This window comes from Carassius auratus, unplaced genomic scaffold (genome assembly GCF_003368295.1).
Source record: "Carassius auratus strain Wakin unplaced genomic scaffold, ASM336829v1 scaf_tig00214021, whole genome shotgun sequence".
Classification (NCBI taxonomy): domain Eukaryota; kingdom Metazoa; phylum Chordata; class Actinopteri; order Cypriniformes; family Cyprinidae; genus Carassius; species Carassius auratus.
In genome coordinates, this window is record NW_020527496.1 from 1,095,333 (window position 1) to 1,111,661 (window position 16,329).

Here is a 16,329-nt window from a genome sequence, read left to right on the forward strand (position 1 = left end):
TCGTGCTTTTTAGATTTTTTTTTCTGGGAAGCCTCTCGTGATGCATTCATGCTCTGTGAATAGGTCTTCTTTACATGCCACACCCTCTCACATCCCTCCCACTTTATCTCTCGCTCTTTAGAGTCTCCAGATGCATTTAAATAACAGCGTCCAGACTGCGGTAATCTCTGGGCCAGAGGTTCGCTGACGGACAGATGAGGAGATTGCTGAGGGTTTTTGAAGTAAGACATCAGCTGTATTGTATTCCTATCAGCTGCAGCCCAACAACAAAGAGAGGCTATTAAAAGATAAGGGGGACTGAAATGTGACCTCCTTCATCAATCGCTTCTCCTTGTCTGCGCTTAAAAGAAAAACGGCAGGAGGGAGAATATAAAAGAAAGCGACAGACTCCAGCCCCAGAGGCAGGCATGATGGATGCTCTCTGCAGGTACAGTAAGCAAATGTAGCGTGATGTCAGCTGCGGCCACGTCTATGTAGCCCCCCGTCATCGCTCCCACCCCCTTTAGAAAGAACACGTCAGTGGTCTACGGCACGCCCCATCCCATCTGCAGGGCTCTGAGAGTGCAGAATGTGATTGTAATGATAATCCCACTCAGCATAATGTGCAGGATGCTGAGTAGAGCTGTGCTGCACAAATCCAATGTCCTCCACTAGAGGGCTCACTGATCCCAGAACACTGCCCGAGGGTGCAGACGAGCCCTGCCGCGCGCTACCAGCTATTATTTAGACTGCCTGAAAATGTGGAATAGAGAGTGGAACCGTGTAGGCAAGAGAACATAGGGTCACTGGCCTGTCCCCATTGGGCAACCTCTTGAAACCAGGCTGGAGGAAACAAGGAAGGAGGCAAAGAAAGAGAATGATGGAACAGTTAAAAGGCAGCTGACCAAAGACGTGTGATTAAATTGGCTTAACAGCCAGTAACAAAAATAAGAGAACACACACAGACAGATGCCAAGCCAGCTCTCTGAAGTGGATTGTGGTCGCATGTGAGCATTAGGGAAGACAGATGACATCATGTGTTGCTATAGGCCAGCTGCAGCATAGCAAAAGATTTAACTGAGTACATCTGCAGAGCTGCAGCCCGCACCACACACACACACACACATGCAGTGTACAGTGTCAATAAAAATGTAGGTTTGCTTCCGTTTTATGTTTTACTGTAAATATTATTTGTTTATTTAAAGTGACGAGGACTGTAACTTGTGATAACAATGCATTAGATCTCTCTTCTTCCCAGATCAAGTTAATCTATGTGAAAGCTCGTAAAATAAATGAAAGGAATAAATTCCAATTCAGCAATGAAGTATAAACAATTAGTCAGCTCATGTGCAATGGGTCATGCTCACGTCAGAGCTCTTCAGATCATAAACACCCTTCAGAAAATTCGCTTTTTTAGAGAGAGAGAGAGAGAGAGGTCAACAGCTGTCTAATAGATTCTCACAGTATTGTGGATTATGCTGCATCAATCAGCGCTGTTTATTATTTTAAGTATAGCAGATGAGTGGCAATGTGCTTATGTGTTGTGTGTCTTAATCAAGGGTTTAATGTTGGGTCAGTCATTGCAGTTTAACGGTTAAGGCCCACTTACAGGTGCCACTGCTTCATGCGTATTCATCAGAAAGATTAAAACAGGAGTTCTCAAGCTAAACCCACACTTCTCATTTTGTATATATATATATATAAAAAAATCTCATCTTTGTATGAGAACATTGAAAAATATATTCTCTTGTATTTCACACAAAGAAGAAAGTCTATACAGGTTTGGAATGGGCTGAGAAATTGAATTTGCATATTTGAGTGAACTATCCCTTTCATCTTTGCCTTTTTTTTTACTTTTTTGAGCTCATCTTTGCCTCTGGATCATGTTACAGTCACATGTTACATGTTATTTTTAAACACATGAAGCTGCAAGATTTATTTTTAGATATCTAACTTGTAAAACCCCAAGGCTGACAATCTCAAGATTAGAAAAAAGAAAGAAAGAAAAGAGACTGAGAGGCTGATGTGTTGAGAGGTGATCTGTCTCACCCCGTTCCCTGAGGTTCATTGTGCACTTAATCAGTTTTGTGGCACTCAAAGACGACAGGCTCATTAGTACCGGAGATGGTGGTGGTCTGATCGTCTGTAAGCCTCATTGGGATGGATGTTCCCTCCTAACTGGGAGATCCAGTATAATTCTGTGTAATTTGACTTAATGTGGCCAATCACTGCACTCTATGACCCACATTCCCAGGATCCCTGCTCATACTGACACAGGGATGGACGTGAAGGCTTGTACCTGCTTGCGGAGTTCCTCTGCGGCTCGTCTGTAGTTGTGGCCGTTGGTGTTTTGGCTCTTGGCCGTGGCCGCAGTGTGCTTGTGGGACATCTCATCAGACGCATCACATCCCTCGCTGTGGTCTCTTCCCGCAGATGACTCTCTGCCTCTGGATCTGGGAGAGAGCTCTTTGTCCTTGTGTACCTTATGGCCATTCAACACTGTAGAAAAAAGAAAGAAAGAAAAAAAACAGGGTTTTTAAATTAAACCAAATTTTATTTTCTAATTGCACAGATAAACCAAAATATTGTATTGCATTTTCTTGTCAATTAAATTTTTCATTCAATTCTTGCATCCTATATAGCACGTTTCAAATAATCTTATTTTTTATAATCCTATTTGCAGTTGATTTTTAGTGTGGAAACAGCGTGTTTTGGTATGAGATTGTGCACGACTCACTGCTCTATGCAAGAGGACTGGTTTATATCTGTTATTGGATGCAGTGTCAAACCGATTTTGAAAGGACTGCTGTTCTGCCTTACTGCATACTTATGTACTATACTGATGCCAAGGTACTGATTTTGTACTTAGAAGCACGCAAATTGGCATTGCCTTTGGATCAAGTTGCTTCGGTCTACTAGTCTTAATGTATATAATGATAAACATGACAACATGAGTCAATGATAAACAAAATATCATATGAGAGAGTTGCTGTGTTTATAATATGCTTACTAATGCTGCACTATATAGTATTTATATTGTGCAGAGTATTTAGGTTTTCTGCTAGTTTTGCACACTGTATGCATGTACAGGTACTACAGTGTCCCGTGATGCACTCAAACTGACATTCTATTTCTAGTGTGAAGGATGAACCAGATGGATGGCTATAATATGGGTTTGATAAAGCTAAATAACCATTCAGCACGTCACATGATGCCATGTGACGACAAAGTAGCATGTTACTGTTGTACACATTTATCATGAGTGCAATGCCAAAAAATGCTCGGTCTACAGCTGCAACAGAAACAAAACCATTGAGCTCTGACAAACATGTGAGTGACAGAAAATGCCAAATGCATAAACTATTAGAGAAATTAATTCCACTGCAAAAAAAAAAAAAAAAAAAACATGCATAGACAAAAAAAAAAAAAAAACAACAACAAAAAAGACAACTGTCAGCACTTTTGCACTTAAAAGTCCTGAGCAAGTTAAAATCAAGTGCAGACTAAACTATTTACATTTATCAAAGCAAAACGCAACTTAAAAAAACAAACAAAAAAAAACTTAAAACACAAAACAAAAGTTCAAAAGCCAAACCAAACTCAAAACAAAAAACAAACTCGCTCCCTTTCATCTGTGAGTGTGTTTTGCTTTAGTTTTTAAGGCATAAGTACATGTACTTTCTCTACAGATAATGCAAAAAATTTCAATAAAATAACGTTCTGCGTTTTTTGAACAGGGTAGTCTCTCTGTTATCAGGCCCTCTGGACAGCTCTAATTTATCACATATAATCAAACTGCTCTCTGTAGTTATGACTTCTAACTTTAATTTTACAGTGTTTAAATATCAACAGGCAGCAGAGCGTGTCAGCGAGGGAGAAACCGATGGGCTTTCGCACTGTAAGGCTTGTGCTTGGAACTGCTACCGACAGCTGAACTCAATAAAAGGTGTTTAATTTAGAAATGTAAACACGCCTCTGGGTTACTGAGGTTCAGCAAATGAAAGCAGAGCACTGTGGTTTCTCCCACTCTGAGACACACACGCACAGACAGAGAGAGACTGGGGCATTGCCTGTGCTCCATATTGAAGTGTCTCATCTGACATGGGCCAGTTCAGACAACGGGCTGTGTCCAGGCACCAGATAGGTTAAGGATAGACAGCATGAGAGACAGAGGGAGAGACCGATGTGGGCTGGGGCTTTTGCTTGATGTTCTGATTGCTGCTAAAGACACTTTAACACACTCAATTTGACAGGCGCTTGGCTTTCAATTATCCGCTGACAGACTATTTTTGTTTGATAACATGTTTCATTAACACACGCTCCCACAATCCCTTGCTGCCCCTCTTTAAACTCACACAGCATCTATTGAGAGTATCAACGAAGTGCTCAAACTGTCTCACAAGGCTGTCTCTCCTTCATTTGTTGTGGGGGTGTGTGAGTGTGTGTAGCGTACAGCGATGTGTTGCCCACCGTTACTCGGCACAGCTGTGAGCTGAATGCATAAACACCTTGTTACCTTGTTATGCTGATATGATGCTTAAGAAACATTTAATATCATTATCAATGTTGAAAAGTGAGGGCTGCTTAATATTTTTGTGGAAATGGAGATACATTTGGTTTTTCTAGGTACTTTGATGAAGAGAAAGTTCAAAGAACATCATTTATTTCAAGAAGCTACCTTTTATGAATGTATTAACTGTCAAATTATCTATCAATTTATTGCATGCTTGCTGAATGAAAAATGTAATTTCTATTAAAAAAATAAAGAACTTTTAACAGTGGTGTATATTGACTAGGTCAATATATGAGCTGGACAAATGAATTGACTTTTATTTGGTATTTTAAGATTATAGGCCATTTTGAGCAATTTGAGTCAGAATTTTTTCCCCTCCTTATTCTTACCGAATCCATTAAGCTTGCCAGACGGTTTACCCTTCTTGGGAGTAGACTGACATGACGTAGATGCAACACTGGGTGGTTTCTCTTCCTCAGTTTCATCTTCATCATCCAGATCCTCCTCATCCTGAGAGCAGCCAAAGAAGGCCATGTTACTGGGTAAAGCCGGTGAGTCTGAGAGAGGGGAGAGAGAGACAGAAAGTGTTGAAGGAAGCCAGAGACCCAGTGCATTTACCAAGCAGTGGCCCAAGAAAATGGGATAAACCGGCACAACGCTGTAATCTCAGCTTCTATTGCAACCGTAATCCTCTCAAAATCAGATGCTATAAGAATCCTAAATACACTACACTCCTCTGTTTGGAGATTTGGAGCCACGAGTGAATGTGTCTAACTGATGTTTCTCATCAAGAGAAACTATGTTTTAAAACACACCAGCTGATAACCAGCAGCATACTGCGAGATTACAGCCCCATGTGAGGAAGACCATAATAAACCACTGCTCCTGGATTAGACAAAGCTTGAAAGCTAAAACGTTTGGCCCAATACACAAACAAACAAATAACAATAATGGGATGAAACAAAACCAAAATACGAAACCAAAAAAAAAAAAAAAACACACATCAAAAATCAACTAAACAAACAAAATCAAAACACCACACTAAATCAAACTAAAACAAACAAAAACAAATCAGTCAATCAATCAGTCGATCTCTATTATTATTTTTTTCAATCTCTCTCTCTCTCTCTCTCTAAACACAATTTTAATTCATTTAAATTAATTTAATTAATTATATAATTATTACTGATGTATTAACCAATGTGTTTAAATCTAGAGCTTAAACCTGCACTACTGCACGTCTGCGATTCGTCCGCACCACACCGGGCAACAATTATCATTATCTAGTGCTGTTCTCCGCCAGCCTCATGAATGAAACATGAGTGCGAATGTGCTCTCATTAGCTCTCTATTAACACGAATCTGCAGCCGGCGCTGCTGCGGTGGTGATGTCACTGCATACATGCAGCATTTGACATGCCACATTAATGCTTATGGACTGTGTGACAACATTTATAATAGCAATGGAGACAGGCTGACTGTTTAGGGAACAAATACAAATAACAACAATCATAATAAGGTTTCATTTGTTCAACTGCATTAATTAACATTAACTTACAGTATAAAATACTTCTAAAGCATTTATTAATTGCAGTAAATGTGAATTTCAACAGTCACTAATCAAGACCTGTATCTATTAATATTATTTCATGGACCTGTACTAACATGAATCAACAATGATCAGTTGTATTTTTATTAACTAACATAAATGAAGACATTAATAATTCAATACCGTAACAAATGCATTAGTCATTGTTCATTAATATTAGTTAATACATTAACTAACATTAACTAATGGGAGTTTTACCACTAAAACGAAAAAAGTTGTATAGAAATATTAAAACAAAAATAATAAAAATGTTAATAAAATGCACATAGAAATACTCAAATGAAAATGAAAACAAATATAAAAAAATATAAAAAAAAAACGAATCCAGAAAATTATACTTATACAGAGCATAAGATCATAGCATCATAATTACTACATAAAACAACACTAAAATAATGCCTTTACCTTAAAATAAATAAATAAATAAATAAAACAAAACCTTAGATGTATTTGGGATAAAAATGAATCAATGTAATATTGTTAATGTTACTGCACCCATTATATAAAAATGAACCATATATTAGCCTATATTGGGATTTTTACTGGTAGAAAACTGATAAAATGTTGAAGTAAAATATATAAACAATCTGAAATATCTACTCTGATACCCTCATATTCACTTTACACTCCAAGGATTATCAGTAACATAATGCGATGTCATTTGTGAGTTCACTGATAAAAACATGGCTAATGTTAATTCAATTTGCTAACATTTAAAACAGGATTACAGATCCGAAACAAAGCCACTTTTGATGGTTACTCCATATGGCACCAGACAAATAAATAGTCTTAACCAAATTCAGTCACAAACAAACGAACCAGGCACCTCAAGTTATTAGGAAAATGGCTGCTATTATCATTACCTCACATTACTCTCATACTGTGGGAGAAAAAGTTCAAAAGCCAATAGCTCACAGACCTGAAGGTCATCCAGGGTCATGAAATGGGGTGGGAAACCGCTGGGGTTTCCCCATTTACCCCCTACATTACGATGTTACTAGTGACTCTATAATCGGCTTCATACTCCCCCTGAATGAGTCTCTGGTTCAGGCTCTCCCCACCATGAGGTTTACTAAATGCCCCAGGGAATGCTGGGTAGGGTGTAGCCCAACTAGAGCTCACGGTCACTGGCGTCAGAGTGCACAAACTAGATTTTTGATCGCAATCATGAGTTGTCTGTCATGCCTTCTTCCCTCAAAGAAGGGAAGAAATCTAAATCTGTTATCTCCCACAGAGAAAGAAAAAAAACCAACAACAGACCGTTCCCAATCCCCAATTATGTGTGCTCCCATATTCACAGGCTGACACAGATCATAATTAAAGATGAAGGCATCCATTACAATTGTCATTTTTAATTCAAGCACAGACATAATTAAAACTGAAGTGTTCTACTCCAGATGCTCTTCTTTTGTCCTGTTTTTATAAAGCCAAAGAGATTTAAATTAAATCTCAAGGAGAGCCAATCAAAATCTGGCTGAGTAGCAGCTCTTGCTCTGATTGGACGGCTGGTTGCCGTGCGGAATGTTTTGATCAGACACATGGTTAGAGGAAGTGAGAAAGGATCCTCAAAGAGATAGTTCACCCACAAATAAAAATTCTGACATTTACTCAACCTCATGTCGTTCCAAACCAGAATGACTTTCTTTCTTCCATGGAACAAAAGAGTTTTTTTTTTTTTTTTTTTACTTTCCAGTTCTTTTCCATAGAGTACAAATAACCATACCCTTGTGAGAAAGAAGTGTGCTTAACTGTAATGTTTACTTTTGACTTACTTAAATGCATTAATAAATAAATACAATTGAGCACAATTAAGCACAAATTTAAAAGTGTACTGTCCAAAAAAAAAAAAAAAACAAGTTTTTATCTACTTTACATTTTAAATAATTGTTTTAATATTGTTTTTAAGCTTTAAAGAAGTGTACTTAAACGGATGTGTTGACTAACACACTAAAACATGTGAATTACTTGATCATTAATTGAAACTGTAAGCTGTTCAATATTACTTTCAAAATAATACATTTTATTTACACTTAACCTCATCACCACAAATGTGTAATTACAGAAAATGACACATTAGAACCAGATTACATTTAGTTTACCATAAATAGTTGTTAGTATATTCAGCAATACATTTACACTAACCATATTTCAAAGACAACAGAGTTATGAAAAAAAATTGCATTTAATATACATGTAAACAATAACACATTTTCATTCAAATGCTTTTAATATGAAATTAAGTGTCTGTACACATTACATTCATTTCACACATAAGTATAATCTTTTGAAGTATATTATTTCTGTTTATAAATAATCTTAAAAAAAAAGTATCCCACATGATTTTTTATGTGTTAATTCCAAATCATACCAAACCTTTACATAATAATTTAATTATTAATAATTTAATTATGACTGGTACTACTGAATATCCCCTTTATGTGATGGCATATGGTAGTGTGTAGTGCACTAAAGTGTGGCGAGGGTGGAGAATAAGAGGGGACATTAAAAACATTGTCTCTGGGCTGCGGCGGCAGCAAAAATTTGAGGGGATTATGGATTATATCGCCTCTAATTTACATTTCTGAATGTCTGCAAATCCATTAACCCAGCTTGCCCTATGCTTGAGGAGTCGCCGGGAGAATTTAATCAGCCCGCTGCCCCACTGCCAAGCCGCACACGTCAGCGCACTTAATTGAATTGAAATCAGCTATCTTTGTTCTTTCATAGCACAGCGCCAGTACTACAGCTTCACGCCGGCACACTTGGCTGTGGTTTGAATGTGGCTGATGTTGGCTTGAGAGACGTAAATAAGGACTTTAGGACAGTCAACGATATCCAAGAGATGCAGGAATTGAACTAAATACTCATGAGGACATTCAAAGGGCAATAAAAATTCAGTTACAGCTGCCTGTTATGTAACACGGGCAATAGAGTACGTCATTCATTTACCCATATCTCCTTTCCTACTCGAGTTCACATCACGAGGAGTCAGGGTTTCAGCATGTTTGAGGAAACAATTGAATAATACTTTTTAATGATAATAAAAATAAATCATTTAAAACATTTAGCAAGGAAACGTGGAAAAATTAAGTTTTATTAGATGTTTTAGCAACAGACTTATTTGGTGAATAAATAATTTTATATAGATTTGATAGAATATAATATTATATATGTGTGTGTGTGTGTGTGTGTGTGTCAGAATATAAATCCATATTAATATAACAGCAATATTTACCTACACACTAAAACATTTTTATCTCATTGCACAGTACGAGGTTACATAGGGATTTCTGCGAACAGTTTTCACACAAGCAAATCACTGGAACAGTTCACTGAAATGTAGAATACGAAAAGAAAAACTGATTCTCAGAAATGACTTTCCAGCTCTCTCTGTGGAGGAGAATTACAATAAGAAATGCCTTCTATCATCAAGACCTCCAAAATAATGTTTAAGACCATTAAGACTACTAATGTTAAGATTTGATATACTGTTAAATAGACTGAGGACTTACAGGCCATAGAGAAAACCATCACAAGCATGGAGCTTGTTTTAAATCTTTATGTCTGTGTAGTAGATTTCACTCAGACTGCTCAAATACAAGTACAGTACGTACACATATAGGAAACTGCTTTGTCCATGCAACTTTCGGCAGAGTATAATTCCTAAATTGTGTCTGCAGCGCATTACTTTAATTCTAATGACTTTATATCTCAAAAGGCAGAATCCAAGGGATTGTTTTTTTTTAGACAGAAAAAAGTTTCTTTTAAGAAAACTGTCAGCGATTTCACAACGTCACATTAATCGCACCGTGCACTCTTCTCTACTCGCACATGGCGGTCTGGTTAAAGACTTTCTCTGTGTCAGATAAGAGCTGCGTTTCGCTGGCAGTCAGCCATAACTGAGCTATTGTAAGACTGCCCATTTGACCCTGGCTATATTTACCCAGAATCCATTGATCTGTATTTACCCATCTTCTCTATCTCCACCCCTGTGAAAGATCAACACTGTCTGTTCACGACCGGCTCCCTGATGGCTCGAACAGACATGACAAAGTAAAGAGCCCTCTGGTAGATACTGAATGACTGGGATACTTTGAAGGATAAACCGACACGTGGTGTGATGACAACTCTCTACTTGTTATAACACCAGTGTACTGTAATGCCATTAGGACAACATTACGCTCCACACACACTAATATACACACCGGCCTCAGCAGGGGAGTATCATTTATAAATCATACCACTAGGAGGCCAGTGCATGTTTAGTGAGGTGTGGCCCATCATCTAATTGCCGTTGTGGATAAGAGTCACTGAGAGTTGAGGCTGATATGTAACACCCTAAAAACGTGGCTTTGGCCTCTCCCTGACCTCACACACCTGGCCAAGTTAAGTTACAGCCAAGTCCGAGAATACCTGAGCTGACCCGTTTGCATACATATGGGGCATAACGCATCTGATACAGCTTGCTAATGTTTCATACGGCACTATTACTTACATAATCACCTGATAAAGTGAGTAAAAGATTACTTTTATGGAATGCAAAGGCCATAAATTTTGGCCTATGAACATCTTGTTTTTGGAAAGCATATTAAAGGATATTTCTGGGCTGCTATTCTGAAACCCCAGAGATGAAGGAAAGTTTATACTGAAATGAGGCAGTCTAAACCATCTCCCGCAAGGTTTAAGTATTATGTTGTAAAAAATCCGGCCAACAAATAAATTCAAGGTCCAGCAAGCTTTAGTTTGCAGGTTTTTGAACGGTACAAACGGAACATTCTGCTTCCACTTTTCCTACCTTTTACACTCAGGACATGCATGAAATGGGAAAGAAACTTTTATTTTTTTAAATTAAAAAACGGCAGACTACACTTCTGATTCTAGTAAATGAATTTAAAGAGTCAAATAAATACTAATGTTCAATGAAAATGCCCTAACATGAAGTCTACAGATAGCTGAGAGTAAACAATCAAAATCCATTGACATTTTTGCCGTTTCTTCTATGATTTAAGAGGTAAATGCAGAGAATGGATTAAAAAGGGTTAAACGTCTAAAACCAAAATCGAATTGAGAACATTAAATATTTTATAATTAATTTATAGGGATAGGATAATAGGGTTAATAATGTAAATAAGTTTCTTGCACAGGCTAATTACTTTGCTTCATAAGACCTCAATATCGTTAGGAGCAACTGGTATTCATTTTGTGTTTCCTAATATGCATTTTATAAGCGATGGTATAAGATATGTGTGTGTGTGTGTTAATTAACAGCAAATTTTCAATTTTGGCTAAATCATCTCTTTAAATGATATGCTTTCTGTCGACCCAGATTCAGCATGAATTGGCAGTGAGGCTCCATGTTTCCCTGAAAACTTTAGTTTTACCTGTTCTGTGGTTAAATATTTGAGCTTCACTCTATAGAAACACTGTGTACTGACCTTGAAAGTAGGAGGTACTCATAAATCCCCTGTGAAAGGCAAAGCCTGGTTCACGAGAGGTGGGTGTGTTTGTTGAAGTGTGTGTCCGTGACACTTCAGGCTGATAACACCTCCATTTTTCAACATGAAACGGCTGATGTGATACCTCCTAACATTAAAAGTCAATAATTGTGCAGCAAGTGCACTGGAGTTCAGGTGCCATGAAGGCCACATCCACCTCTGCCATGACATTAGACAACGGTGCTACGGTTCAGATTGTTTACCTGGACACCAGGTGAGCAAGGAATGTGTCAGGCGAAGGCTGTATGAAAGGCAGTGGTGGTAAGTAACAAAGTAAAAATACTTTACTTAAGTATTTTTTTTGGGGATCTGTACTTTAACTTGAGTATGTTTTATTTGCCTCTACTTTCACTTTTACTCAACTACTTTATTAAAGACAAAGTTTACTTTTTACTCTGATACATTTCCCCATGCCCGCTTCAAGTATTTATTACAATGATTTTACAAACCAATGAAAAATTTGGTTTTCTTTTGAAAAAAAGAACGCGCGACTTCGCGAGTTCTTTGCCAACATACGCTCAGGCAGCAGTTAGTTCGAGGTGGAAGATGACCGCTAAAATAGGTGATAGTGCAAAGATCCCGAGATTCCCAAAAGGAATCACCCATGGCCATATCTCAAGGATATGTTTGAATTCACTGAAGTCTAGGGAGATTCTTCTTGGCTGAAATGTCTTCTTTGCCTGCCACGGGCGAATTAAATTTCAGTAGGGCTGTGCAAAAAATCGAATGCGATTTTCATGCTCATCTCATCAGTAAAGATGATCCTGTAATTAGAAGTATATCTCCAGCATGTGCATTCAGATCAGGGTTGCCAGGTTTTCACAACAAATCCTGACCAGTTGCTTCTCAAAACTAGTCCAAAACTAGCACAAACGCGTTTCCAGGATTAAAAAATTGCTTCCCGGGGTTAAAATATACGTTTAGTGGGAGGGTTGCCTTGGTAAAATTTACATTTTAGTCGATATAATAATATCAAGTTATTAGGATTGGGGTTTCTTTGATCAGGGGACATGAAAAACAACCACGGATGTGGCAACACTGGTTCAGGTGGAGCGGCAGTTACTACACAGAGCCGTAGTCCAACGACAACTAACACAAAATCGCTTTCAAAATCGAGAAAAAGAAAATGTGTTTTTGTGTAGATTGTCAGTGAATTACTTACGGCTCTGTGTAGTATATGCCAACCAGTGTTGCCAAGTCTATGGTTGTTTTTCATGTCCGCAGGTCGAAGGGACAATACGAATAACGTGATATTTAGCCCCTGACATGCGAATGACAGAATTTTTATTTTTGGGAGAACTAACTCTTTAAAGAGGTGGTTTTTCCTCAATAATATTCTGAAACAGTCGTACCTTGTATCTTGCACATCTTCTGTTTGATGCAGCTATGATGTTATGGAACTGTAGTTTTGAAAGTTCAATCCCTATACTGCGATAAGGTTCTTCATTGTCTCTTTTGATTGTAAATCTAACAAATTCTTAAGTATCTAATCTCATCATTTGTTCAAATAAAACACTGCACATCACTCCCAAAACAACTGATCTGCTTAATTATTTGTTTTTTATGGTTAATTTGAATATTTACTTTTTACTTCAGGTACTTTTACCTGATAAAAAAAAAGTATATTTTAAATCGGATACTTTTGTACTTTTACTCAAGTGATGTTTGAATGGAGGACTTTCTACTTTTACTGGAGTCATTTTTTATGCAATGCAATGCTGAGACGTCTGATTTAATTAATTTCCCAAACCTGAATTATGACTATGACGAGATGTTCAGAGCCAAGTAAATCTAATACTGGCAAAACCAGAATAATTAACTGCAAAAAGCAAATTGGTTACAGCATATAATGGCTCAGCTCAATTTGTGAAACACTGCGAAGCCAACAAAAAACACATTAGTCTTGTTTAGTTGATCTAAACTGCATAGGGTCTAAACAGCCTCAAAAATAACTCCTGAATATTTTCCAATTAGTCATGCAGTAAACTTGGCAAATTCAGTGTCTAGTTGTTCCTCAGAGTGGATTCAGTGCATGCTGCTGGAAACCCTATAATGATGGTAGTTACAATTTACTGCTAAATGTAGCTGCAATCACACATTTATAGCACATTTAATTGCCCGCAAGTGAAACAAGAGCAAAAATAAATGCATGCAACATTAAAAGCAGGTATAACTATATTAAAAAACAAAATAAAAAAGGGTCAACACTATAATATATCTGCATGGTAAGGCAAGGAAGGAGAGACATTGAAAAATGATGCAATACCTCGAAGACATATGAATGTGAGGAAGTCTTCTGTCTTGGGCTTGCGACTGGAGAGGAATGTGATATGTGTGAGTGGCATGGGCAGAGAAGGGTCGGCCATCTTCACCGGCGTGGTGCTGGGAGAGTTGGGTTGAGACTGAGCAAACTTCCTCTGTGCATGCAGTCTGGGCCTAAGAAAGAGAATGGAAACAATAGATCTTAAATACGCTTGCATTCTATCATATAATGGAGAGTTTATAGGCACTTTAGAAAAACCTTTCTTCTGAAAATCCCCACTTGGCACTGGGACTCGGATAACACTGCCCAGAGCAATAAATTCATCTTAACGCATTTGCTCTTGTAATGGTAAAACTCCACTTGGGGCCTTGCTGTTGCCATGACTAATTCAGTCGATCTGGAACCCATTCAAACATGTTTGGTCTGATTAGCACACAAGAGCTGCTACTTCTGATAGTTATCCAAATGCTGTTAACTGTGTTGAGGGCTGGAACAATACAGGCTACATATTCGGAGACATTCACCCATGTTTAACCTTACGGAACTGATGAAAAACCATGAAAATCTGCAAAATATGTAAAGGTGGCCTTAAGGTTTCGATGGTGCATCATTTATTTATTTACAGTATTTATTTATTTAAAGCTTTCATAAAAATCTAACAATGTGTTTCAAAGAAAGGGCACAGCTATGAACTTATACGACATGAATATTTTTTTATAATGAACCTCTTCTGTCTGACAGGTATGGATGTCCGTTTCCACTACAGCTTCTCTTTTTGGAGACGTCTAACTCACTGACTCCACATTTCAGTTCAACTTTCCCCATCAAACAGCATGGAATACTAAAACTGTGGAAAGTCGTATGTCTCAATGCCTCCTCCACCCTCCGCATGCTGCCAGAGGAGACACGCGTGTACGCACTTTCCATTTCAGCAGCATTTACCCACACACACTCCCATCAGTCCAAGCCTGATGTTTGCTGCCAAATATGTTCTCGTCACACACAGTAAAAATTTAGGGGCAATGTGTACTAAAGGCCTACAGACTGATTAACAACACGCATTCATTCATTTATCCTGAAAGAAATGAAAGTGACGTGATAAAATTGTCTATATTTTAGTTATATATTCAATGCTTATTTTGTGAAAGAAACACTTAAATTATATTTTAAATGATCTCTAGGCCTTGACCCCTCCACACATAAAGCCTAATGTGCAGTTTTATTAAATGAAATTATAGCTAAATTGTTTGCAATGATTAATTTTAAATCTAGATTAAATCAAGGTTTATCTAATAGTTCTGTTGCACCAAACTTTAAACCTTTAGAAATAAGCAGGTTTACATTTAAACCCATCATTTTGGTCCTGGATTTAAGTTATAGCCTATTTAAGATTAACTTTAATCCTGATGAACCATAACTTTAAACTCAGATTTAAATCTTGATTATGGATTAACTTTAAACTTAATGGAAGTTAAAATAAAACTAAATGCAAATGCAAAATATATAACTGATTAAACAAAAAAAGTGTTGATCTGACAAAAAAAAATGTCTTGATTACTTGATCATGACTTGATCATAAAGTATTTCCAAATAACAGGGCTCAAGTCCAAAGTCTATGTCGAGTCTCAAGTCTTTTTTAATTATGTCGAGTCGAGTCACAAGTCATCAAATTTGGGACCCGAGTCCAAGTGGAGCCTAGAGTCATTTGAATCAAGTCCACACCCCTCTCCAGAAGTAATTTTAAGACACTCCTTTTTGTAATCCCAAAGGTCAGAAGGCCTGGAAATAAAGCTATAGATGAAAACTACCAAATTGTGATGAATGCTGAGGATCTGGCAATTATAAGGAAGAAGACAAAGGAGGAGAAAAATCAAGCTGAAAGCCTCACAGACTTGGATATAAACAATAAATTACAATGAACTGTAGTTTATTTACAGTGGGAAAAATGAAGTGTACGAAAGATTAAAACACAATGCGTTATGTTTCAAAATGACATATGATCACTCTCTAAACCAGCATCATCTGTTTAAATGGGGTCTGCAGCTCCACACCCAAACACTGATATTAATTAATGAAGATTGTACAGGCAAAAAGTTCATCATAACATTGGAGATCGCTGGAGGAATAGATGACAGCTGAATGAGATTTTAGCCAACAAACACAAGCGTAAAACCCCTAGCTTTTAAAACGTTGCTGCTATATTCAACAAAGCACTTACAAGCCAGCCGGCTGCCCCATTACTTATTGATTGCTAAAGTGTTTCAGGCAGAGGTGTAACCTCATTTAGATTGGTCCAGGGGAGAATTCATACATTGCAGGAGAAATAAAGAAAACAATATATATTTTTTCCCCTCACAAAGGTTTTCATAAGAAACCTAAATATTTTTAGGAGCTGAAAACTGCTGCTTTAGAACTATTAACGGGACTTAGCACCAAAGTTGTTCTGATGCAGCTGTGCAAAAAAGGATCTA

At 37.5% G+C, this 16,329-nt stretch overlaps 1 protein-coding gene across 1 annotated transcript in view; it reads right to left on the reverse strand.

Annotated features, from left to right (window-relative positions):
* LOC113090790 (protein Jumonji-like) overlaps positions 1-16,329 on the reverse strand; it is a 96,392-nt gene that overhangs the window by 10,486 nt on the left and 69,577 nt on the right. Inside the window, exons 4-6 of the mRNA XM_026256384.1 lie at positions 13,862-14,031; positions 4,882-5,049; positions 2,279-2,478 (exon numbers count right to left, since the gene is read on the reverse strand). Coding sequence (XP_026112169.1) covers positions 2,279-2,478; positions 4,882-5,049; positions 13,862-14,031 — 538 coding nt within the window. The remainder of the gene's footprint in view (positions 1-2,278; positions 2,479-4,881; positions 5,050-13,861; positions 14,032-16,329) is intronic.